The following is a 26,256-nucleotide window of genomic DNA, read 5'->3' on the forward strand; positions in this document are numbered from 1 at the left end:
GGCGTGCGCCGGCGCACCGGGGGCTGTCAGCGCCTCCCGAGCAGGGGCGGCCGCGGCCCCGGTAAGTGGCGGCCGCGCGTCCCGCCCTGTCCCCGCCGCTGTCGGCCGGTGAGCCCCTGCCGGGCTGTCGCGGGTGGTAGGGACCGCGGTGTGGCAGTGGGAAGCCGAGGGGGTGGGGGGCGGGATGGGCCGGGGCGATCCGGGGAGCCCCCCGGGGTTTTGGGGGCATAGCGGGTGCTGAAGGTTGGTCCTGTCCCGGGGCCGCGGCGGAGGGCGAAGGAGCTCGGCGTGCCCGCGGACAGGTCTCCGGCCTTTGCCCGGCACGGACGGGCACCTGCGTCGGTGCGAGTGATTGGAGCTGAGCCGCTGCTGCCAGGGAGGAGCCGGGCGGGTCTGGGGCCGCCGCCGCTGCCTCCCCCGAGCTCTGTTCGGAGGGCTCGCTGCGCTCCTCTGCGGGAGCAGGGCCTCCCCCGGGAGCCTGTCAGCCCCGCTGGCTCGCCTCTGGAGCGGCAGTCCCCAGGATAAGGGTGCCATTGCAGCTGGAGCCTTCCTGAGTCGGCTTGGGACGTAGTTTTGTTCACTTCTGCCTCTATTTTGCGCTGGAGATGTATGTAGTTTTGACTCACAGCTTCTGTAAGAGATTGACGTGGCTTCCTAAAGTTTGCTGTTCCTTTTGGGTGGTTCTACAAGAGCCTGTCTGCCTCGGCGTGTTAGTTACAGTGTGCTGGCTTCTGATTCTGCTGACGAGGTCTCCTTGATGTGCCTAGGTAGTGGCTGTATGAACTCAAGATGTTGTAACTCTGTGGGATGTATTCAGAGTTTTTAATAAGGGCAGTAATTCAGGATAAAGCTCTCTGCTGCAGAATACCATTTTTGTAATAAATGCATACTTTTAAAGTATCATTTTTTTAAATTTTAGGTAGAGCTCTTATAGCTTGGAAATGGATTGAGCCAAATGAAACTGGAGTATCCATTCCAAAGCACAAGTGGTGGAAATAGATCTTGCATGTTTAGATGAAGAGTAAGAAATGAAACATGGTTTGACTTAACCAGGCCAGTAGTAAAGAAGTACAGGAGTTTACACTGTTGAAGTAACTCTGAAATAAGTTCATACTTTTGTATGTAATTCTTGAAGGTACTTGAGATACAGAACTTGAGACATAGACTTGGGCTCTTCCAGAGCTCACGGGCAAGCCTTGCCTGGAATGTTCTTTAGCCATGATAAATTAAAAAATTAGGAATTTTGCTAATGCTCTACAGAGTCTGGCTGGGATGTAGTTAACTTTCTTTATAACAGTGCGTACAGTCTGTGTTTTGGGTTTGTGGCAGAAGGAATGCTGCTCACACTGCGGTGTTTGGCTATGGCTGCAGGGGGCTTGTACCAGTGTGAAGGCTTTCTCTTTCCTCATCTGCCCTCCACTCCCCTCAAGTAGGCTGGGGGTGGGCAGAGATTGAGAGGGCACAGTGGGGACATCTGACCCAAACTGGCCAAAGGGAAATTCCCTACTGTATATCATACTTAGCAATAAAATATTATGGGGGTTTTGTTTCCAGGGTAGTGATTATTCAGAGACTGGCTGGAGTGTTAGTTTGCCTGTGAGGTGTTGTGAGCAGTTTTCTTTGCTTCGATTGTTTCTTAGGGTTTTTTGGGTGCCCCCACACAATGTTTCCTTCATTTATCAATTTTGCTTGTCCCATGAGTTTTCTTGCTTTTGCTCTTTCAGCAAAAAGAAAGAGCACTTTGTTTTTGTAGCGTACTCTGCATGGTTCTTTAGATCACTATTCTGCTGAGACTAAGTGATGTGCTGGGTTTATGAATGCAGACTGCTCTGAAAACAGATATTGAATTTCAGGGAATAATATGGGTATGAGAGAATATAATCTCTAGCTGTGGCAGCAGGACCTAAAATGTTCTGTTTGGTTGCAAGGCTAAAGACATAAAATATTGGAAATCATTTGGAAACAATGAGGAGCTCCAGATACATTCCTCTGAGGTCTCTGGACACCATGGTATTGCATCTTTGGTGATGGGATCCTCCCTATTTTCTGTTAGTAGCTAATGAAGTCTGAGAGAACAGATGTGCCTTGATGTTACCTCTTCCCCGTACTGGTTTGCCTGCAAGTCTTGACTTCACTAGAAATTCTGCTGGAGACTGAGGTGAAATACTTGAATAATTTTTCCCTATACCCCTGATGGACTAGACTGATACTGTGAGAACTGAAAACAAGAGTAGAAAATAAAAAATTACCTATCAGAAGCCTAAATGAAAGTGCTCTATCATTAAGTCTCTGTGCTTGGAGCTTCCACTGCTTATGTTTCTCTCCAGTTTTGGTAGGAGAATTGACCTATTGCTCAGGAGGGCTGTGGTTCTCTTAAGTCCACCCAATTGTAGTTCAGGATGAGTTAGGACTTCGGCTTGAACTTTCTACAAGATCTCATTATGCTTGTCTTATTACCCTTTTAATAGGCCAACCTACCCTTGGATTAAATAGAATCTCTTCTTTTCATGAAGATTTGGTGGTCTTGGGGTGGTGGGTTTTTTTGGTGGTATTTTTTTATTTTTAATTCAAATCTAGATCAAAGTAAATGTAAAAACAGCAACCAAAAACACTGCAGGGGAACTAATGAGACTGAGTTAAGTATTTTTAAATGCAGTTCTTGTAGAATTCCAATTGCTTCTCTTTAGAATGTAGTTTAATGATGCTTCTGACAAGTTGCACTGCTTTTATTACCAAAGTTAATTCTCCAGTTGTTAACTTTGAAATTTCACATAGCCATCAAATGAAAAAAGGTGGGTTTTTAAAAAATGTTTTATTTCTTTTCAGTCCTGTTAAGTAATGAAGGCATTCTGAGGTCCTAACCAGCCATGGAGGAAACGGATAGGGAAGCAGTTGCAACAGCTGTTCAGAGAGTAGCAGGAATGCTTCAGCGTCCTGATCAGCTGGATAAAGTGGAACAGTATCGCAGAAGGGAAGCTCGTAAGAAGGCTTCAGTAGAAGCTCGACTCAAGGTACAAAGTTGGATAAACCTGAGTGTCTGTGCTGTATCATGAGTGTACTTTTTTTTTTTCTGTTTTTTTTTTTTTTTGAATCTGCATTTCAGCCAGATGGATAGTATTAAACCAGGGACTTCAGTTTTTACTTTGTGTCCAAACCAGAAAATCTGTGTCCTGAAAGTAATGCAAACTGACATTGTACATCTTACTAATGTTTCATTCAAGCATTTCAAGTATTCTTAGGTCTGCAGTTTATTCATGCACAGCTACCCTGCTGTGTAGCCTGTCAGCCAACAAAGCCTTCTCTTAGTGACTGAATACTGAACTTGTAACAAAAAATTGATGATTGCATCTGAAAAAGGATCAGTCAGTTACCCTTCTGACTTTTACATGGGTTTAGGGAAGATAGCTAAAATATATCACATTTTTGTCTCTTGTGGAAGTGACCCCATGATTTTGCTCCTCCTTCGCATGTGTACACGTGAGTGGCTGCACATTCACACACACTGACTGACTTTCTTGTTTTCTTCCTTCACAGGTATTTGCCAATAGTTATTTTAAACCACTGTATTAAGCAGGTGGAGTTTAGTCTTAAAAAAGTGTTTTGGGAAACATTTTCTCGGGTATACACTTTATCTAATCTTATATTCCACTTAGTTTATCTTACAGCTATTTAATAGCTCTTCCTTTGTGGCAGTCTGTATGAAGTAGAAGAAAACTGGTTTTCTTTCACAGTGAAAAATTTTTATATTTATATATAATGTGCTATTTATATATAGCAAATTACATGTTGATTTTTGTAGCATAGAAACAGAAATTTTTCTGATGACTTGGACTGGGCTTTTCAGATTTAAGTTAGGAAGCATATAGAGTCTATTAATAATGGATCAGCTGTTTAGTTACTGTGATCTATTTATAATATATGAGCACAGTCATTTGCCTGGCTGCTTCTACAGACAGTCTTGACTAAACTTCATAAGTCTTGTAAATCCACTTGATAGCTATTTTCCCTATTGTTTGCCTTAAGTTAGTTCAGTCACCCATAGGTGGTCGGAAATACCTGTTCCAAAAAGAAGTTCAATATCCCTTAATCCACTCAGGATGCATTCCTGAAAAATGTGCTAGTTAGTGATGCAATGGACAGCAATGCTGACTTTCCCATGAGAATTTCTCTAATGGATGGGAGCACAGAGAGGATGTAGGAAATACTTTTGCTGTGGATTTCAACTGTATCTGTGTGTGGTGTGAAAGATGGGGAGACAGACATCGGGATTATCAGACAGAGGAGTTGCTGACTTCTCAGATTGAATTGATTACTGCTTCATCTGAGTGAATAAACACATGAGAAATATTTCAGTGTGAACATGTTAGGTGCTTCTTTCTGACTAGATATGCTGCCATCTTTGTCATCATTTTCTTCAGGTGAATCTAAACATCGTCTCCAAATCCTCTCCCGTATATTTATCTATGTCCATTTCTTATATCCCTCACTGCATTTCTTCCTGTGTAACATAAATTCTTAGAGGAAAATCTTCTTTGAAACATATCAAACTTATCAGTTTTGTATACAAGACTGATGGCACTCAGTGAAGCAGTGCTTTTGGGGTGCAGTAGTAGAACTCTGAAAGAATATGTGGGAGAGCACCAGGTAGTATTGTAGACTGGTGCTTTTGGTTTCTGTAGTCAGAATGTAGAAGAGCTGCTTGAAATCTTTTCCAGAGCCTGTAAAATTGTAACTGTTGGCAGCCAATTTTGTATGTGCTTTTAATCTATGGAAGAACTTCTTCACTGTGAAGAAACTCTGTATAAATACACATATCCTAGGGAAGTTTCTAGGTTGTGGATGTTCCAGAATATAACCATGCATGAATCCTCTCCCTTTTGATTCTAAGCTGCTGTGCAATTGTGGATTTGAACCATGGGGAGACCTGGCTTCAACATGAAGCCAGGATTCTGAGAGAAGTTTTGAGCCCTTTTCCCGGGATGGCTTAATTTTGTTTTTGTTTCTTTAATACAGCGATGCTCTGTTCAATCAAAGATGAATATGCATTCTAGGAAACAAAATCTACAATGCTAGGCTGGGACATGCTTTGTTCCCTGCGCCATCACCTCATCCCCTGGCCCCAGCTAACTATTTGAAGACAAACTGATCATGGATGGATGTCTGTTTTTAGAATTTTCCATGTCCGTTTGTGTCAGAGACTGAGATCCCTGACTGTTTCAGGTCAACATTATAAAGTTAGTGACAAAGATAAATAGGCAAAAATTTGAATATGTAATACTTGGAATATCTGCCTCAGAAAAAAATATCAAAGCAGAAGTATTGAACATTTAATGATCGTATGATTTTTAAAATACTTTATGGTCAGCTGCAGAAGATTGTGTTTGAGTATCCTAATTATCTCAGTTCCTGTAGAGGAAAAATGTGTTAATGCAGCAGTTCTATAGATAGAAACTGTATAAAAATGCCTTACTACTGCTTAATTGTGCTGAGTCTGCCAGGAAAATACATTTTTATCAATAAAATCAGCATGTCATAATTTGAAAGTGCATAAATAATATTTGTTTAAAAATCACTGCATTTTTTCTGGCACTTTCCCAGTACATTTAAAACACAGTAAATGTTGTTTGCAGTTACCAGGATTTCCTTTTTGGCTTCTAATATCTGACAACAAGTTCAACAATTATCCAAGCTTTTGGGCCTTAAAAGTCTGGCAAAAAAAAAGAATATGTTTTGAGCTTAGCAAAACGATTAATGCCTCATTTTCTTTACTGGTTGCCTCAAGTTCCCGAGTTATACAGCTGAATTTTCACTGGTAGCTTGCTTGTCCTTTGAAGCCTGTTTTTTCTAGTTGCATTTTTCACTCCCCTGATTTCACCTTCATCGCATCTTTTTAAAACTATGTGTCTAAAAAATGTGCTGTGGATGTGATCTGATTTCTTTCACTCAGATATGCACTATAATGCATTTTCTGTATGGTGTCTGGACACCTGAATGATATTCGGGCCTAACAGCCTCCTTGAAGAGTCATTATTTCAAGTGTCACTTGTCACAAGACATCCATATTAATAACTTGTCTTTATGCCAAGATAATCTAGCAGTTGTATTGTTGGTCTGGTCATTGATGTTTCACAGTGTGAAAATTATATTCTGTTTGGGGTTTTGTTGTTTGTTTTGACTGAATTGCTTTAGGGGCTTCTTTTGCCTCCAGGAACTTTTGGAGTTTTTTTAAGAACATTTCAGAATTAAATTTGGGCTTTTTTAGAACATTTTCTATTGAGAGTAAAAATGTAATTGCATTAGTAAAATGCTTCTGAGAATCCGTACATACCAAACATTCTGATGAAACATCAACTTTCTTTGATATCCCCCTTTGAAATTAATTTATGAAGGAAATGCAGAGAAGTCTCATTCCTTTGATCCTGGTTTAGTATAGATTACAAAGTTTACAGTTCATCTCCCTAAGCTCCTATGTTAGTTTGTGCATGGGCTAATTGTATCTAGGTCCTTCAAAACTAGATACAGCTTCAGAACTTCAAAAAAATGGTATGTGGGCACACACAACATTGTGCACACACAAGCTTTCACACTTCTAGTCAATTATAGTATTTGCTTTTTTTTTTCTGCTGAAAATGTTAGATACAGGAATGAAAATTAAATCTTGAGTAATGTTGAAAGTATGAAACTTATGAAGATTAATATGGGTTCCTTCTTTGTATTTTTATATTTAAGGCAGCAATACAGTCACAGTTAGATGGAGTACGAACAGGTTTAAGCCAACTGCACAATGCACTGAATGATGTGAAGGACATTCAGCAGTCTTTGATAGATGTCAATAAGGACTGGAGACAGAGCATCAACACTATAGAAAACCTCAAGGATGTTAAGGATGCTGTAGTGCAACACAGCCAACTGGCAGCTGCTGTAGAAAATCTCAAGAATATATTTTCAGGTAATCTACTGTTCTTTATCTAATTCACCACATAATGAAAACACTTTCATATGGTGCTAACAGCTGTAAGGTTGTCAAGTAATGCTGAGAGCTTTAAACTTCACTGGAAACGAAGAATTAAGGAAAAATTACCTATGCATCATATACAGGGAAGTAACTGGTAAACATTTAATATAAGTTGTGCTGTAGGAACTTCTAGTATGGCCATCACACTCAACTCAGAAATTTCTTGCAAGCAATCAGTAGCTGGGATAACATGTCTAGTATAAAAGACTGAAATATGGAAGCAACAAATACAGAAAGACTATTTGTGAAGTTTCTGGTGTGTTGGCACCTGAGCTGGACATCTACAGTGAGCCTTTTGGGTACAAATAGTATGAAATTATTTTAGGAGGCAAAAACATTTTGCAACACTGTACGTCTGTGAGGGTTTGAAAAATGAAATAAGAATAATGTAATAAAACGGATACTGTAAAGATAATGTGATTACCTGTGTCACTTTGTGTAGCTGTGACCATGGTGCATTCATTGCCAGGACTTCTCTACTTATAAATAATTTTAAGTGTCTTACCCATGTAACAGGGACTAAGCCTGTCAGACTAATTTGATTTTATTTAAACACTATATTCTCTCCTTTTATCTTCTGATACTAATACACAAAGTGTACCTATAGAGCAAAATTGCTTCCCAGCCATACCAGGTTGATAAGTTTACTCTCTGTATGTACCTAACCTCTACAGTATCAGATACAGTGTGCAACTTAAAAGTGTTTGCATGCAATGTCTAGCAATTAAAAACAAGGAACAGCAAAATTATGCATGTTCCAATGTGGAGTTTTTTGGGGGTGTTGTTTCGTTTTACACAGATGAACACAACTGAAACAATAAACCTTTTGAGGCTTTCTGAGAGGTTTTTAGTATGAAGCATCTCCCCCTGGAGCTTTTAAACAGTATAGTTGTTTTGCTGGGAGATGATCAGATGTTTTATAAACAAAGTGGGTTTTATCATGATTGAAAAGACTGTTACACACAATCATTAGAACTTTTTGTGAGCTGCCAGTTTTATCATTAGCTGCCTTTTTTGCAGTGACAAATTTTTCTGATGAGATTTTTCAGTTATTCCCCCACAGGATCCTAATCTTCCTCTGTAGGATTCCTCAAATATTGAAAAATAATAGACAAAAGATCTTCTAAATATTTTAGCAGCATGGGCAATTATCCGTATCCTTCATTTGTGCCTTAAAGCAGGCAAGCACTGTTCAAGACGGAGGTAAAACTTAGCATTTGTTGCATTTATGCAGCCTCACTTTCAACGAAATGAGCGACTTTTAGTCAGGCAAGTTTAATGTATAAGAAGGCCAGCGTTGTTGTTTGTTTATAGTAGACTTTCCAGGATTCTTTTATTTATTCTTTGGCATCAGGAGGGAAAGAGAAAATTGTATTGGCACTATGATTTTTGCTTAGATGCTGATCAAAATGTAGTATTGTAGTTAATAATGTGTAAAGATACATAACATTTACTAACATTTTTTGAATATTTCAAAATTATTTCCTTCAAAATATTTAAAAATAATTACTACAGCCATTCTCTAGCTTTTTTTCTAGTACTATTATTGTCTTGTATTAATTGTATTTTGTTAGCAGTGTTGTACTCTTTGTGATTTTTCTTCTTTGCCTGCCTTTCAGTTCCAGAGATAGTCAGGGAGACCCACGACCTGATTGAGCGAGGGGAACTTCTGCAGGCTCACCGGAAACTGATGGATTTGGAGTGTTCTCGTGATGACTTGATGTATGAACAATATCGCATGGACAGCAAAAACACACATGACATGAACCTCATCCACACATACTTTGGGGATATGCAGAAACTGTCTGAGGAATTAGCAAAGCAGCTTTGGATGGTGGTTCAAAGATCTCTTGTTACAGTCCGTCGAGATCCAACTTTACTTGTCTCTGTTGTAAGGATAATTGAGAGGGAGGAGAAAATTGACAGGCGCATGTTAGACAGGAAAAAACAGACTGGATTCATACCTCCTGGCAGACCAAAGAAGTGGAAAGAAAAAATGTTCAATATTTTGGAGAGAACTGTGAGCACGCGGATTGAAGGCACTCAGGCAGACACCAGGGAATCTGACAAAATGTGGCTTGTGCGGCATCTCGAAATCATCCGTAAATACGTCCTTGATGACCTGCTTGTGGCCAAGACCCTACTGGATCAATGCTTTCCTCCACATTATGACATTTTCAACAGGTTGCTAAACATGTACCATCAGGCTTTGGCCACCCGAATGCAAGAACTTGCTGCAGAGGATCTGGAAGCGAATGAGATTGTTAGCCTTCTAAGCTGGGTTTTGAATACATACACTAGGTAAGGCCCCCTTATCCTTTCTGTTAGGAACAGGAGGAAGAATGCAAAGAGGAGACATGCAAAACACAGTTTGGCTAGTATTTGCATGTCTATTAACATACAGAGGTAAAACAGAAAAAACATAATATCAAACTGTCAAGTTCTTTACTATTCATTACACATTTTGCTTCCTGGAAATTGCTCCTTAAAACTTGTTTGTATTTTATAATTTATAATTTTGAGTTGCTTAAAATTTTGATGCAGTTAAAGACCTGCATGAAGCTACAGTCACCTCTTATTTGTGTTCCAATTTGGTGAAGTATTGGGAAGAACAAGAGACTGAGAGCTCGTTTGTGAAACAGAATGTTTGTTATGGCCACGGCCCCGGAAGATCTGTATGATTATTAACTTTCTATTGTTCTCTTCTACTGGGGGTGGGACTGCTTCAGTTGCCTCATTACTGTTAAATGGAAAGAATGTAGTAACTTCCTTTACGGTTTCTCTCAAAACTGTGTGATGATTTGTTTATTTAGAAAAATTTCTACTTACAGGTTGTTTTCTATGATAGTCTCTACGTTTATTTTATTTGACTTGTCTGATTTATTTGTGTTACTTAAGCATTGTGGAGGGTTTGTTGCTTTTCTTTTTCATTTTCCAGGTAGAAACAGCTCAGATGGCAACTGTTTTGTTTTTGCTGGCATGTAGTTACTAGAGCGACTGATTTGTTTGGTAGAAGTGCTGCTAGCCTTTCTATGGCTCATGACTGTAATCCTGTTCTGAATAGCTGGCACTGACCCAGGTTCTGTGCTCTGTGTACTTTTGATGTCTTCAATTGTTCAGTATCACTAATGCAACAAGTTTAGACATTTGGTGGGTTTACAGCATAGTACCATAAAACTCACAGGTGGGAGATAATTCTGTTCTGGAGAGTTTTCATAACCAGCTTTGAGGTTTGTGTTCAGCACTCTATGTGTTACTCTAAACTGCTACATCCTCCTGGCTTTTTCCCGCAAGGAAGAATCAGGAACACTCAATTGTGCATACTTTGATACCCATGCAGGGTATAAGAAAGATGCAGCCACTAATAAGCAGCTGAGTTAATTGGCCTTTTCTTCTTATGAAGGCCAGAGGAATAACTACAGTGAATGAAAATCAGAGATGTGAGTCCTTCTAATGTATGACCTTGGCATAAATCTCCCAGGCTCTTCATTTGTGTCCTGGGGCTTTTGTTCCAGTAAGGCAATTCTTGGTCTTAAAATTACCCTTCTGCCTTCCCCCAGAAAGCAGCGTAGATTGGTACTGAGTTAGACAATTCAGAACTAAAGCTCTACATCTGTGTGTTCCATCACTGGAAGGGCAAAGGGAGGGAGCAAACCCAGTGTTACGTCTATTTACAAAGCAAACAAATCTTGCTAAAGCAAGTCATGTGGCTTGTAGCACCTGGGGGCTGAGCCTTGTGGAGAAAGGGAAACTGAGAGGAGTTTCCCTTTCTTTCACACTACAGGATATCTGAGAATGCTCTTCTCCCTGCATATCTGCATAACAAGTGGGATGGAAATTATAGGAAATACCTTGAAGGGAAAAATTAAGGCTTTGACTATCTCTCTTCTCTAAAAAAAAAAAGCCCAAGAGGGCAGTACAGGAATTGTATTCCTGTATAAGTAGGATGATAATTACTGGAAAAAGTTTCCTAGAGAAGTTGTGAATGCCCCATCTCTGGAAGTGTTAAGGCCACCTGGCCTAGGGGTAGTATGCATGCTCATGGCAGGCAGGTTGGAACTAGATGGTCTTTAAGGTCCAACCCAAACCATTTTCTGTGATTCTATGAGAATTAGCCACTGTGTATTGGTAATGCACATTGGGAGAAGAAATCAGCTGAGGTTTTTGAGTGGGAAAGTAAAGTTCTCAGCAGGGACATTTGCAGAGCTTATCAAATCACAGTTGCTGGACATATTTTAACAATACAATAAACAATTCTCTATAGGGATCCCTATAATAAACTAGGAAGGAGAACGGACTATCTGGCATCATGAAAACTCTGAATAATAGAGGGAAAATATGCATTTCTATTGTATTTGCATATTGAAGCTGCACTTCAAAACCAAATGAGAGAGTACTGATTGAAAAGAAGCATTGAGGTTCTTTCCCATGTAATGAATTCATATAGTCATGCACAACTTTTTTTTTTCAGTATTTGCAACATAGGAGTTACAGAAGAATCATGGGGGTTTCTTTATCAGAGCATGTCTGCATGAAAGCTGTTTTCAGAAATATGCTCAACTCACAGCTCAGAAATTAAGTGATGTTACATGTGGAATAATAGCCTTTAATATTTGAGTGGGAGTTTTATTGTGCTAGGTGGGTTTCTCTTCCATGTTTTGTCAATGACAGTTTTGGAAGCGTACTCTTATTATTAAATCTGTGCTGGGCTGAGACCAGGACTCCGATCTGTGGTTGAGGAAAATTATAAGGCTTGTAAGATCCTGATGCTCATATTCATAGCATCATTTTATGAGATACTGATCAAGTGTTGACAAAACAGCTATGAGATCACCAGGATTGCTACAGTGTCAACAATGTTCACTTTAAGGAACAGAAGGAATACTACTATATATATACATATATATATATATATATACAGCTGATGCTGTCTCTGAGGCCAGTATATCTATTCACCAGATAGAGCAGCATTGGTGGCAGAATAGATGCTTTCTAAAATGCTATTTTCCAAATTATAATCAAGTTGAAATTTCAAATATAATTGTATTAACTTCTTGTTGAGGGTAAATAACTTCCCAACACTTAGAAGTCTTGTGCCACTTGGAAGAGGGTTGTCTGTTGCTTCTTTTCCCCTGGACACTTGGTTGTGACAAACAGGAAAGAGAAATTGTGTATAGGAAGAATCATTTTGTTGTGGGCTAAAGCTTTTGGTCCTTGTTTTGGGGTTTCAGGTAATGTGCTTTGAGAAAAGGTTTATGTCTCTGTGGCCTTGTGAACAGGAATAATGATGTATAATGTGGCTAGAAATAATTTCTAACATGGCATAGTGCCATAAACAGCTTCTCACGTTTCCTCTAAATCAACCTAGAGCAGGTCCTGCTATTATGTGTGTTCTTTCTGTAAAAAGCAACAGAATGGAATTCAGTTTTCTGAATAGACTGAGCCACTTAAAATAATTTCATCCTCTTTTCTTACAAGCCAAGAAGATGCTATTAGTGTAGGAGGTTCAGTCACAGTAGTTTTTATGATTTCAAATACAAGAATTTTGGTATTTAAGTTGTTAGTGGCATTTTCAGTGCTTTGAGATTTATTTTTTCCAGGAAGTGGAAGCAATACTGTGCTGACTCCCTGTGTGTACCCAGAGAACAACTTCAGTTTGCAGAACTATACAAACTGGACATTTGTTTAGGAATTTAAGTTACCATTTGTTTTATAGTAGCCTCTGCAAATACAGAATTTGTGGTTTGCTTCTGAAAAGCATACTATAAATGGAATGTGAAACAATTTATGATATTATGATTTAATATATTTCCATCAGCTGTTAATAAAGCACTCTCTGAAGAGTGTGGGTTTGACTTATTGATTTTTTTGGAGCATGAAATATTAAGAGTTCTTGCTACGTTGTGCTTTAGCATAGCTTTGGGGATTTTTTGATTACACAATCCTGTCATTTTATGATCTTATATAGATGCAAAATACCACTGTAAAGTAGTAATTTTGTATAATCCTTGGCAAAATATTTTGCTTTAGTTTCTTTTAAATCTTACAGAATCAAGAACTTTTCTTTGCAAGCAATTGCTCTTGTACAGTACCCATGAAGTATAAATTTGATTTGTCTTGGAAGATGCTTCTTCCTCTTAGATTAGCTATATTCTTTATCAAGATAGGAAGCCTAAATAGCTTTTCTTTTAATATATTTTAATTTTTACATGGATGTGGCACAAGTACCAAAACAGAAGCTCTTTTGAGGATCTGAGGACAGTAATTCATACTTGTCACTGATCTTTATTGTTCTAAAATTCAAAAATGTATAAATTGTCTGTCATCACCTCTGAGATTTAAAAGATACATAAAAATGTCCCCTACAAAGAGCCCACAGGCTGAAACAGTTGGCTTTTATTTTGTTTCAAGTAATCATTACTTCTTGTACATAAAAGTAAGGAATGCCTGAAAATGTTGTATATTTAAATGTCTATGATACTTTTTATTGTATCCTGGGCTGTAACTTTTACATTCTGTTCTTTCATTCATATAATTTTATTTACATTTCTTGTAAATGCATTTATTGTTGCACTTGCTATTAAAAACTTTTTGAAATGTGTAGGTATTGGAAAATTGCCCTTTACAGCGAACATACAGAAGAAGTTGCATAGTTTTTAGTTTTTAACTTTTAATCTCATTTTTCTTTATTAATCTGAATTGTTTTATTCTTTTTTCTTTTTTTTTATTCAGTGCAGAGATGATGGGAAATTCAGAACTGTCTCCTGAAGTGGATGTAAATTTGCTGGATGCTCTGATTTCACAAAATGTGATAGACCAGCTTCTCAGCAAGTATATGTCAACACTCACTGTGAGTAATAACAGTGCAAAGGCACATTCAGATGAGTTTATATCTTCATTAGTACCTCAGTCCTGCTCCTCCATCAGAGAAAACTGTGACAAATGTGAATCCAACACCATAACTTTTATGAAAATGTTCATATCCTATGTGTGAGTTCCTTTATAAAGTCATAATCAGATGATTTTATATATGTAAATCATGACATTTCAAGAAGTAGTTATGCTTTACAGACTATTCATAATTTATTAGAAATGAAGGCATTCCAGTCTTCATATGCCTAAATCCATAGTGCTGGTATGTTTGCACTTAAAAAGACACTAGGCAGTTTGGTCCCCATAGTAGCTACATCAACATTTGATACAGATGTGATCTTTTCAAGGTAATCAGGATGTTCATGTTTGCCAGTTTGATTCTTTTAACAGCCTTTTTCCTTTCAACGCCTGTTAACTGCATGAGCATAATTTCCTTTTGTAGATACCATTTCAAGTGTATCTTAAGTATAAAGGTGCTGCTTCTTTGTTATCCTAAGAGTCCCTAGAAACTTCGTGGTGAACTTCATGGCAAAGCAAGCATTATGTGATTGTCAGATCCACTAATTGCCTCCAAGAGTGAATTTTTGGGTAGTTGTAGCTTTGGACTTGCTGTTCTCAAATTGTTCAATTAATTCCTACTTCTCCTAACTTTTGAAGCTCTGCCAAGCAGAGGAGGGAAATACTTGTGCTTCTTTGGATGTGTCAGCTACTAAAACATGTCCAGCAACAGCAACTACTTGGACTTTATACTCATCACAGTAATATGAACCAACCTTGTAATGGCTCAAGGAAGTTGTCACTAGGGGCTCTGTTTCCTATTAGCTTTATTAGGACTTTTATACAAGTTTATTTTTCTGTACTCACCTTTGGGACAAAAAGCACATTGGTTTGTTTCCTCAAGCTACTTTTGCCTTGACTCAGAAAATGCCTTTGAATTAATTTTGTCCTCACTTATCATGAAAAAATACACCTATATTGGGTTTTTTTAGATTTCTTTCCTTACTTACTGAAAAATACTATGTATAGAATGTTGCTTAATTTTATTTATAGATTATAAATAAAACAAAGTTGCTACTCTGTTAAACAGAGTGGCTTTCTTTTTGCTGGTTTTGATTTTCAGCTGTATTTTTCTTTTAAGGCAGAAAATACTGAAACTGCCTATTTGTTTCACTTCTACCTTATTTCTTTTGATGTTGTTTAAAAGTGGTTTTAAACAATGTAACTAGCTCTGTATGGCAAAGTACAAGTAATTGGGACTATCAAGGTAAATACTGAAGTTAACATCAACAAAAACATTATGAGAAATAAAATCCTAATAGATTCTAACAGACTTCTAGCATATTATTTTTCCAATCACCTCAGCCTCAAAAAATTCCTTGTAAATGCTGATCTCAAGGTGGAAAAAGTCCCTAGGGCTGCTGTGTCATAGCAAGATTAAGTCATGCAGGTCATATCTCATTAGAGTAATTCCATGCTAATAAGGAAGAAAGGTAGTGCCTTATTTCACACAATTGAAGAGGGTACCATATGGATTTTTATGACCTTTTTGTTTGTGCCTACTGGTAATGTGTAATTTTGTATGGTAGGACACAGTGATACACCTGTAACGTGTTGGAGAGAGATACAAACATTTATATTACTACAGGTTTTAAGCAAATGTGAACCAAGCAGAAAATCGGAAGAAATCATCAACCCAAGCAAGACAGAAATCGGAGAATCCCATTACATATTTAGCAAACATGCTGGTCTTTACTCTTGTGAATAGGTTTGTGGTCTGTGTCGTGTAGAAAACTGGTTTAATTTCCTTCTAAACCCAGTTGTTCTTCATGTCTGTGTGCTGTACAATATGCTGGGCAGATGGGAGGAGAGCCAGCCATTGTATCCGTTGCTGTGTTCTGCAGCACTTGTGTTCCAAGGAACACAACCCATTTAATCTAATCCCGGAATTTTGTCCCCAGCAGTAACAAGCACCAGTTTCCTAAAACCTAGGTGTAAAAGGAAGTACATGCAGATATGTGCTATTTTTCCTACATTAAGTATTGCTCTTATTTTTTCAGCTGGGGAAAAATTCAGTTTGTAACCTAAAGCCTGAGCCTTAATAAAATCTTCCAAAATTAGTAAACATGTTGATTCTGACAAACTGATCTGAGTTTTGTGTTAGGAGCATTCCCCCTCCAAAATGTGCTGAAGCTTCAAATTACACCACTTGTGTTCCAGTACTAACCTTATTATTTGTCAATGCAAATTTTAATTTGTCTGTTCCTGTATCTTGTAGGAATGGCAAGAGTGGTCAGCATTATCTGTTACTATGCCACTCTTCATTATGGAAATGACTGCTATTCTAGATATTGTAGCAGAGGGTTTTGTTGTGTTAAATTAAATATTTTCTTTCTCTTGGTTGCTTTATTAAATGAAGTCTAACATCATTGGCTGGCTGCGAAAAGCACTGGAGACAGATAAAAAAGACTGGATAAAAGAAACTGAACCAGAAGCAGATCAAGATGGATACTATCAGACTACACTCCCAGCTATTGTTTTTCAGGTATAAGACAACTTGTTTATTCTAGAAAATCAACAGAAGCAGTACATGGATTTGGAGGAATGGAGGGAAGCCAAACTTTCTAGAATACTATTGTTTCTGTGTCTTTTGAAGTATATTGAGAGTTTTTTTTCCCTATAGAGCTGTTAGTTGAAAGGATTGTTTCTTTGAAGGCTTTTGTTAACGTTTTTTACTTCAATGCTTAAAGAAATAGTTCTTTTAATGTGTAGATTAGAAACCCATTTTTAGTTGATACCTGTATTTAGTGAGCTGCTTTTACTTAAGTCTCTTGATGAAAAGCTGTAGTATAAGCCCACCAGATGATATGTGACTTATTAGAACAGTTTTTGTTAATACAGTGCTGTTTGTTAATATGGTGCTGACGTAGTTAGGCATGTATTTGTTACTATAAATTATTCATTATATAAAAACACCTTAATAATAGAATAAAAAGTTCCATTGAATGTTGAAACTGTTGCTGTTTTAAAGACCATTTTAAAGACCACTTCAGTTAATATAAATGCCTGTCCAACTTAAAACCAGAAAATATAAGGCTGTTTCTAAGATCCTTAAAAAAAAAAAAAATACCCAAACCTGCACCACCCTGTTGTCGGTAGTGGAAAGTTTTGAAAGTGATCTTTATCAACAATTAAAATGTCAGCTTATTATGCTCACTTTCTAATTTTTCTTTGCAAATATTGTGTTAGGTACCTTCAATGAAAGATAGATTATCTCTTCTTCCTGCATTTGTTTCCCACTGTATTTTTTTCCCACCTTATACCAGGATTTTTGCTACATGCCTTCACATTTGTATTAGTGCCAAGGTTTACTTGATCTAATCATTTTCAGAAAGTGTGTGATGTCAAAGAAACTGGTGGCTGATTATTTGCTCTAGTGTCATGCTGAGAAGGACTGCAGTACTTAGATGCATGTAGCAGTGAAAGTCATCTTAGCATAGAAACAGCTCATGTTTCCACCTGGCTTTGTATCCTTTCTTTCTAGTTTGCCTCTTCTCAAACACAGTTGCCTGTAAATCACCTAGATCTTGTACCTGCTTCTAAAGTTTAGAGTGTCATTTACTTCACTGTTGTGAGCTCTCTGCTTTCATATATGGGAGAAGCAAAGGAATTTGAGTTGTAGTGTTATTCATTACTAACTGCAGGAGCTGACCCTAGAACTTTGATACACTGTAAAGCCAAAGCACTGCTTAATTAAAGAGATTAAGTACTGTTTTGCTGAATTAAAAATGCAGCTGTTTTCAGTAGCAGGAGAACACTGCAGCATGTGTTAATGGTTGCCAGTAGTATATTAATTGCACTTGTGAAAATAATGGTTCTTGGTAATATATTAATTACACATGTGAAAATAATGGCTCTTGGTTTAGTCAGTGAGCTTGTCTGGGGGGGAAAAAAAAACCTGACAAAAAGCATCTGTAGAGCCAGTGCTCATTGAGAGTCTCCAGGACTTCAAGATAGGAGTTCTGTCTTTGTTTTACCACTGATAAAGGCCTCTCTTTATAATTAAACTATTTTTGTCTTAGATGTTTGAGCAGAATCTTCAGGTGGCTGCTCAGATAAATGAAGATTTGAAAACAAAGGTACTCATTCTATGTCTTCAGCAAATGAATTCATTTCTAACCAGGTAACATAATGTTTAAAATACAAATGCTTTATCCTGCCTCAGTCTCTCTTTATTCCTACAGTTCCAATACTTGTTTTTTTGTTTGGGTGTTTCTTTTTTTGCTTTGTCTTTCTCCTATCGCATTCATGCCAACCAGGGTTTTCTTCTCTTTCCTTTTCTTCCTTTCTTCCCTTCCCCAATTTCACTGCAGAAGTTCCTCTGTGCTGGTGAGTGGTACTTTCAGTTCCTGTTTGCAAATGGCTCTTAATTTTTTGAGTCAGTTCTGCTTTCTTACATATCTCAAATTTATACCTCTTTCTCTAAAGGGAGAAAACACCTTCTTGGTTGGATTTTGCCCAGAACAGGAGGACTAAACATCACATGAGCAAGACACTCTTTATAAAATACTTCTAAATACTTGACAGACCCTTATGAAGCATTTGGTCCTATAGGTGTATTTGAGTTCTGACAGATTTTTGTCTGTTTCATGCCTTTTCTTGTATGTGTTACAGGTACAAAGATGAAGCACAGTTGTACAAAGAAGATCATCTTAAAAATCGTCAGTATCCTCAGTGCTATGTTCAGTACATGATTGCAGTCATCAACAACTGTCAAACCTTCAAGTAAGTCTGCACATTCTTGCAGTACTATGAGAAAAATAGCTATTGATATTTCAGTTGTAATACCACCTCTTCCCAGAAATTTCTCTTCTGTATGCAAAGTAGGTTTCAGTTAAGATAGCTTATCTAACTAAACAAAGGCAACAAGTTCAAAGGTAGTGCTGTTTTGAGACACAGGTATCGTGATTGCTTTTGCCTTTGGCAAACCAAGCCATTACCCCTCACTGTGGAGTTGTGGTTTTATATGTTTTATTACATCTTTATTCTGTCATGGTTTGTTCCAGTGTACCCCCATACTGTATTGGTTTCTCCCTGAGTTTTCCTGCCTTTCCCCAAGTGTCAGTTTCCCTAGAAAATGCCAAGTCAGTTCCCTGTCCCCTCCCAGGTGCCTTGTCTGTCACTCGGTGCCCCTTCCCCTACCTCTAGAAACTTCCATCCAGGGCACCGAGTGATTGGATGAGGTCCGGGTACCCCTGCCCTGTCTCCCCCTCACTGGATCCCCCAGATGTCAATCCCCACAGAGTCACTCCTGTCTGTTCCCCACTGGCTGATCAGCCCCCTCCCTCTCCCTATGTAACATGTTGCCAGCACCCCCGAGTTGCATTTGTTGGCTGGCCCCCTCCGGTGCTGTTGGATCCCCAGGACCTCAATAAACATCGGATTTTTGCCCCCAACAAGTGCCTCTCATTTCCTCGCCGTTGGAATCAGCAGCGACCTCAGGACCCACAAAGCACTCTCCAAAGCCCAGCCGGGTACAGCGGAGGGTGCTTCCACTTGCCCTACTCGCCCCACAGGAGAGCTAGCCGGGGCTGAGCGGCACCTCACCAATTAAAAACCATGTGTTATCCCAAGAATTTAGTTGCTGAATAAACATTTATCTTCAGCTTCCAGATTTTGAAAAGGTTATTTCAGTTAGTTTGTCTGGGTCCTGCCCTCTTCTCCCACAGATCACCTTCAAGCAGTGTGATCAAGGTGAACTGAAATGGAGAAAAGACAGATCTTCTGTGAAGAGTATCAGAATGTGGCTCGTGTTTCAGTGATGAACAGTCCAACTTCCTGTTCATCTGTATCTGCTGCCACTTGCAGGTCTACTCATCATCAGCAATTTGCTACCAACACACATGTAGTCTACACTGACCACTCAAAAATCATGCTGGAGAACAAATAAAGGCTTCCAAAGCAAGCAGCAGGCATTGTTTTCCCTTGTAAAAATAACTGTCCTGTATGTACTCCAGAAATTTAATAGTAGTGAAGTTGTGCATCAGTGGGTGACGAAAACCCTTTTTGTTTTTTCCCCGTCACAGAGAATCCATCATCAGTCTGAAAAGAAAATACTTGAAAAGTGACATGGAAGACACCTTGTCAATCAGTCATGCAAACATGGATGCAACTTTAGACATCATTGCTAAAGAAGGCTGCTCTAGCCTGCTAGATGAAGTCTTCATGGATTTAGAGGTTAGAAATTGTTTCCTAAAAAAACCCAGTATTATTTATAAAGAAAAAATAATTCAGAATGAAGTAGATGTAGAGCCTTTTGCTAAATATGTAAAATATGTATTTTTTATATATGGGCTAGCAAAGGGTCAGGAAACATGAGTATTGTTCTTCACTGGTATAGTTTGTAGGAGACTGGAAGGTTGCTTAATTAGGTTTCATGGGATGACTTAAGTCAGGTCCTTTGTATATAATTAATATTTTCTAGCAGATGTACTTAGTCTTATGTTGTTGAGTTGTAGGAATTATTTGGGAAACTGCTGCTGATATTAAGTTGTCTGCAATATTAATATTGAAGGTACAGTTCACCTGTAATTAAGATATTTAATTGATTCTAACAGTGGGCCCCTTTCTGTGTGGTAGATTTCCATGTTTAGGAATTCTAGCTTCTTCTATAGAATCCCTCAGGGAAAGAATTACTACTTTAAAAAATAGGGAGTATGGGGAGGGAAACAGGGCAATTAGAGAAACAGCAGGAAATGGTAAAGAGAGATGCTCTGGGACTTGATGAATTTGTAATAAAACTTTGAACTAATATAAATACCTTGAGTGGCTCACATGAGGAAGGATGTGGGAGAAGCATAGTTTAGAAATTGACAACACTTATAATTGTCTCGCATGTTTTAGTAACTGCACTGATCTGATGAAACTGTCAAAAACCTGTTCTGATCTTGTCACCTTCTCAGCCCCATCTGAATGAGCTGATGACAAAGAAGTGGCTGATGGGATCTAATGCAGTGGGGACTATCTGTGTCACTGTAGAGGATTATTTCAATGACTTTGCAAAAATTAAAAAGCCTTACAAAAAGGTAGGTGCAACATAGTGATACTTTGCTAATGTACTCTGAGCATCATGGTGATTTGGAATTTCTGAACACCACATGGAATTCAAAACTGAAATGCAGAAATTGGAATTGATTCATTACTGGAAAGGAAAAAATGTTCATCATCATATTGCAGAAATCTGAATCTACTTTTTTTTTTTTTTTTTTTTTTGTTCACAGGCATGTAATATTGTCAAAGACAGATCTAAGTTGTAGTATTTAGTCCAAGAAACTTCTTGGCATGTTACTAGATATTTTTACCAGTTTGTATTTTTTGCCACTTCTCAGAAGTTTGTAGTCTGATAAAATTAGCTCTTCTGAAACTAGTTTTCCTGGTCTGTAATGACTTTTTTTGCAAATGCACATCAAGTAATTCCTAGTTTTAATATATACAATGAAGCATAGTGAATTTGGTGTGCCATAAGAGTTAACAAATGCATATTTATGTTTAAAGTTCTCTTACAACGGTAAATGTGCTAGGTTAGGATTTTTTTTCCTCTGGTCTGTCAAAGGATATCTGAATTTCTCTATTTATAGAAACAAGTACAATAATGTGGAAGATTAAAGTCAGGTTCATGTAATAAGACAGGATTAAATGGTTGTCTAACATTTAGGAACCTAATAGAAGCCAGCAAGATCTGTATTTAGGTGAGGTCTTTGAAGAAGCTCTTAGAAGGGCTTAAAAGACAGTCTCCAAATCATACACTTATTCTTTCTTACCTTAATTCTCAAAGTGATAAAGGGAACCGCTCCGAGTTTCTCCTATGACCTTTTAACCTTCAGTATTTGCAGATCCTAGAGGCCTTATTATGTAAGTAAATGTATTTTCGGTCCAGAAAAAGTGCACAAAATGAGTTAGGTCAGTCTCAGAATTAGTCTATATCCATGGAACAGCTTTCTTTTCCAGATTTAGTTTATTACTGTGAGGTACGAGTGCTTGGCATGGCTTTTGAGGTGTTAATACCCATCTCTGTAATCACATATGTTTCAATATGTAGCATTTATTGCCACCTTGTGGGGAAGAAGCTTACAAGCAGGTTGTTTGGCATTCAACATACCCACTTTTCCACTGTCTCCCAGCACAAAAAAAATCTCCCATGAAAGATGCCATATGTTCTAGCACGGGCTGGACCATGCTTTTGTTTCCCCGATTTGTGATGGGATTTTTCCAGGTTTTAAAATATTCTTGGATAACCCTGTTTTGAAAGTACAGTTTTTAAAAGCCACATGATCAGAGCACCTCCAAGAAGACTGTAGTCCAATGAGAAGGACAGAGTTCTGAAACAGAGGAAATTGGCATTTAAGGCATTCTGCTTTACTGTTTTCCTTGTGTGTAAATTGAATGCTCTACCATTCCCTGTTGGCTCTTCTGGAGTGTTCTAGTTGTAGTGGAGCTGTTCTTCAGTTCCTCTCCAGCCAGATGGGCTATACATGTCAGCCCCCCACAGTCTGTTCTGTGGAGTTCATTTTTCTTTGTGTAACTGGCATCAATTCCACCAACACAAGAGAAGCTGTCCCTGAGCAACCACCTAACTCTGGTATTTCTGCAGACTCTTGAGAGCAGAACTTAAAATTGTATTTTTGACTTCCAGTACTTTGCAATCTGTTTTCTCCCTTTTTTTCTTCCTTTTTCTCTCTTTGCTGAAACCTTTTATTCAAATTTTGACTGAAGAATATATTTCAAGAACAACTTGAAACTAAAGTTTGATCATACTGCTAATAAAACATAATAAATAGTTTGTGACTACCTCTTACACCAGCTTTTTCTTAATCATAAGTAACTTTGCCACCATGTTTACGAGGAAGAAAAAACACCTGAGGACTTGTCGGATTTAAGAACTCTGGTTACATTTTTGTTGAAAAATAAGCATGTGAAGGTTTTGGAGTTTTAGTTTTGTTCTTTATTTCCAAATCTCAGTATTACTCTTGCACAAATACCATGATACTCATACCATCCAGGTACCAGTAGATATTTCCCATAAAAAAGATAAGTGCAGAACAGCAAATCAGTCAAGGAAGATCTGAGAAAGGGATTGTTCTTTGATGCTCCTCAAAAAACTCAGACATGTTATTAAAGATATGTTGGGTTTGTTGCTTCTTGTGATTGGCTCATTGTTAGGGAAGGAGAGATTTTCATTTCTGTGAGAACAGTGAAAATCTAAAACTCCTCAATCTGTGTTAGCAAAAATTGTATACTGCTGTTTAAGTGCAAATACACAGTTCATAGCTTAAAAATAATGGCTACTTCTGCAGGTATCACTGGCATAACCCACCAGCTTTTCCATCTCTTTCAGACAATGACTCTTGAGGCCCATCGGAGAGTAGTTGTGGAATACATCAGAGCAATCATGCTAAAACGTATATCTTTCAAGAATGCAGAAGAGAGAAAAGAAGGTGCAGAAAGAATGATTAAAGAAGCAGAACAGTTCAGATTTTTGTTTAAGAAGCTTGCAGCTGTAAGTATTTGCTTTGGGTAGTGCTGTTATCCTGGTAATTTACAATAACCACGTATGTTTATTGCTTGGGGGAAATGGCTAGAGTTAAATCTCCATGTCTCCAAAATGTTGAGTGACTTGGGAATATCAAAGATGCCACCTGGGGGGCACAGATGCAGATTCTGAAAACTCAGGCCAGCTGCTAAAATTCCTGAGCACCAGTTTCTAGTGCTTTGTGTTTATACAGCTCTCTGCAGCTGAATATTTGAATGGCCTCTGAGAGATAGATACCTGGAATTCATAGTAGTAAGTGAAAGAAAAAAGCAATTAAAAAAAAAAATCTGTCTTTTCTTTTCCTGGCCAGAAGAAAGGCTGATCTGGCATCAAACAGATGCCATTACTTATTACCTAAGGAGCATGCAGTGTGTTAATTTGGATCAATAAGATGAGTATGTTGACCCCATTTAAAGTCCAGTAGAAATAGAAAAGACAAGCTAAAAAAAAGGTATTTGAAAATCAACATACAAGACAGGTGTAAAAGTTTTAACTGCATAAGGAACAGGGATCTTCCAGAAAGCTCTTGGGGGCAACAGATGACCGATTGTAAAAACAATGCGCAGAAAGATAAAAGCCTGAAAAACTGGGATAGTTGATGGAAGAGGTTGTAGAATAAAGGAAACAAACCATACCTGATTGGCAGAACCAGGTGACCTTGAATAAGAATACTGAAATAATCCAGAGTTTAAATAGATACAGATCAATCAACCAGTTGCTGAAAGCTGCTTTGGTGGCCAGATGACTTGAAGGAATGTAACAGAGGGCCAGTTTTGAAGTAATGTTTCAGAAGAGATCTGTCTTTTATGTCAGTTATTCCTAATATTTATGCTCATAATTTCCCAAAGTTGAAGACTGGAATTTATCACCATGTGGATAAATACAACATATTGTTTGTAGGACACTACTTTCTTCACTGATATTCTCAGCATAAGTCTCTGAATGGAAAACAGGGAGAGAAAAGGATTACGGTGACAATTTACAAATACTTGTTTTTTTAAATGTCTGAAAATTCAGCTTTTTGGGAAATTCAAGGGCATTGTCAGACAAAATATTAATTAAAGGATTATTTGTAGGTTTGAGGAGTACTGCTATTGTTTTGGGACATTTTTAATATTTTTTGTTTACTTTTGCAGGGCTCTGGAGAGGACACTGAAGGACTCTGTGACATCATTGAAGCCATTGCCGAGGTTATCAAGCTGACTGATCCTTCACTACTCTATCTGGAAGTTTCAACTTTAGTCAGTAAATACCCAGATATCAGGTAATTCTCTGCCCTCAGATTTAATATATAGAAAGATAACAACATAATTTCCTAGAGGTTTGGGCAAATTCTGAAATTTAAAACAGTCTGTAAATGTGTTCATATTTTTCATATTTTAGAATGTAACCACTTTCTTGTAGTAATTAATAATAAAAAGAAAGTAATGCTAATCTACAATGTACATGAGCTGGACTAGAAGTTACAACTACTTAAGTACTGCAGGGGAATACTAAAAATACTTCAGCTCTGTGTGTTAGGAGGATAAAATAGGTTTTAGAGTCCTAAAAGCAGCCAAAATGGTGCTTTATATTGAGCAGGAAAAGCCAGTTCTGAGTGAGTAGAGATCTCGTTAAGAATAAAAAAGTACCTGAAACTGAGTGAAAGGATTGCCAATTAAGTGCTGTCTTTGACAAAATCTTTCTTGTGCGAAGCCTCCTAATGCCAGTTTTACCCTTTTTATTTGGCAGGGATGACCACATTGCAGCTTTGCTGACAGTGAGAGGTGATGCCAGCAGAGATATGAAGCAGACTATCATTGAAACTTTGGATCAAGGTCCAAGCCAACCAAATCCAAACTACGTGCCAATTTTTAAGGAAATTACAGTTCCTACTCTCACTGTGCCAAAACTTCTGAAGTAATTGACAACTCTGTGTTTGTGTGTCATTACTGCTCTGGGATCAACAGGTTTGAAATATTTGTGGGCAAATTTGGCAGTGCTATTTTGAGTGAAGTTCTGTATACATTGATACTTGCTAGGCATAGTTCTTTCTGAAGACTTGGACGGAAGGAAATGCAAGATACCTGAAAGAAGAATTAAAGGTCATGTTTGAAGAGCAAAGCTTTTAATGGCATGGTTGTTTTTTGTTTTTGGTTTTTTTTTACTGACCTGTTTGTCACAGCTGGTTTTGCTGTCAGCAAATACATTTTTCTTGTGGAATATGTTTGCACAGTGCGCTGCAATGCTATATAAAGATATTTATACCAAGACCTGCAGAGCTGTATTAGTGCTGGATATACTAACATACATCACTTACAATACCTAAGCAGACTGCTTTAGAACTGTCTTTATATGGCACTGCATTCAGCGTTAATGTCAATCCACTTTCACGTTATATTTTGTGTATGTACTTACTTTGGTGTAAAATAGTTTATTGCAGAAAACTTAATTATGAAATCAGTTTGCTGACATAAAGGACTGAATGAAATTGCTACAGTGCAATTTGATTATAGGTTGAATAAATAAATAAAGACATAAGGTACAATTTTTTTTCACTGATTCACTAAAAACAGCACATAAAGCACACCAGTTCAATAAAATGTTAAATCATTCCTATGTTCAGCTATGATTCTTTGCATCCTTGTAGATTTACAGAGCATGTAAATCTTTTTTGTTGTTCTAAGTGTGAATAAAAATTGGATTTCATAGTTTTCTGAAAACACAAGATACTGGGTTTTATTTCTACAGTATTTTCAGATTAAGTATAAAATAGTACTAGACGATTATGGATTCAAAATTC

The 26,256-nt window shown here is 37.9% G+C and overlaps 1 protein-coding gene across 10 annotated transcripts; it reads left to right on the forward strand.

Moving 5' to 3' along the window:
* Nucleotides 1-26,181, forward strand: EXOC3 (exocyst complex component 3). Of its 10 annotated transcripts, none has more exons than XM_085571796.1 (14): nucleotides 1-136; nucleotides 2,054-2,158; nucleotides 2,827-3,011; nucleotides 6,730-6,949; nucleotides 8,635-9,316; nucleotides 13,748-13,865; nucleotides 16,305-16,430; nucleotides 17,968-18,068; nucleotides 18,560-18,670; nucleotides 19,972-20,122; nucleotides 20,848-20,970; nucleotides 23,280-23,441; nucleotides 24,611-24,738; nucleotides 25,206-26,181. In XM_085571796.1, exons 3-14 carry the CDS (start codon nucleotides 2,868-2,870, stop codon nucleotides 25,375-25,377), a joined length of 2,238 nt encoding a protein of 745 aa, XP_085427922.1. In that variant the 5' UTR covers nucleotides 1-136; nucleotides 2,054-2,158; nucleotides 2,827-2,867; the 3' UTR covers nucleotides 25,378-26,181. The 10 variants fall into 10 exon arrangements, with proteins under 10 accessions (XP_085427922.1, XP_021384389.2, XP_085427921.1 ...); XM_021528714.3 differs by having other exon boundaries at nucleotides 1-108; XM_085571795.1 differs by having other exon boundaries at nucleotides 1-108; nucleotides 2,057-2,158.
* Nucleotides 26,182-26,256: the final 75 nt, after the last annotated feature.

This window comes from Lonchura striata, chromosome 2 (assembly GCF_050655825.1).
Source record: "Lonchura striata isolate lonStrDom1 chromosome 2, ASM5065582v1, whole genome shotgun sequence".
NCBI classification, from domain to species: Eukaryota; Metazoa; Chordata; class Aves; order Passeriformes; family Estrildidae; genus Lonchura; species Lonchura striata.

Bases quoted from the DNA above. Each gene is read 5' to 3' on its own strand.
- EXOC3 (XM_085571796.1), top strand. From the start codon at position 2,868: ATGGAGGAAACGGATAGGGAAGCAGTTGCAACAGCTGTTCAGAGAGTA. The intron at 18,069-18,559 runs GTAACATAATGT...TATGTGTTACAG, and splicing joins ATGAATTCATTTCTAACCAG to GTACAAAGATGAAGCACAGT. The intron at 20,123-20,847 runs GTTAGAAATTGT...TCACCTTCTCAG, and splicing joins AAGTCTTCATGGATTTAGAG to CCCCATCTGAATGAGCTGAT.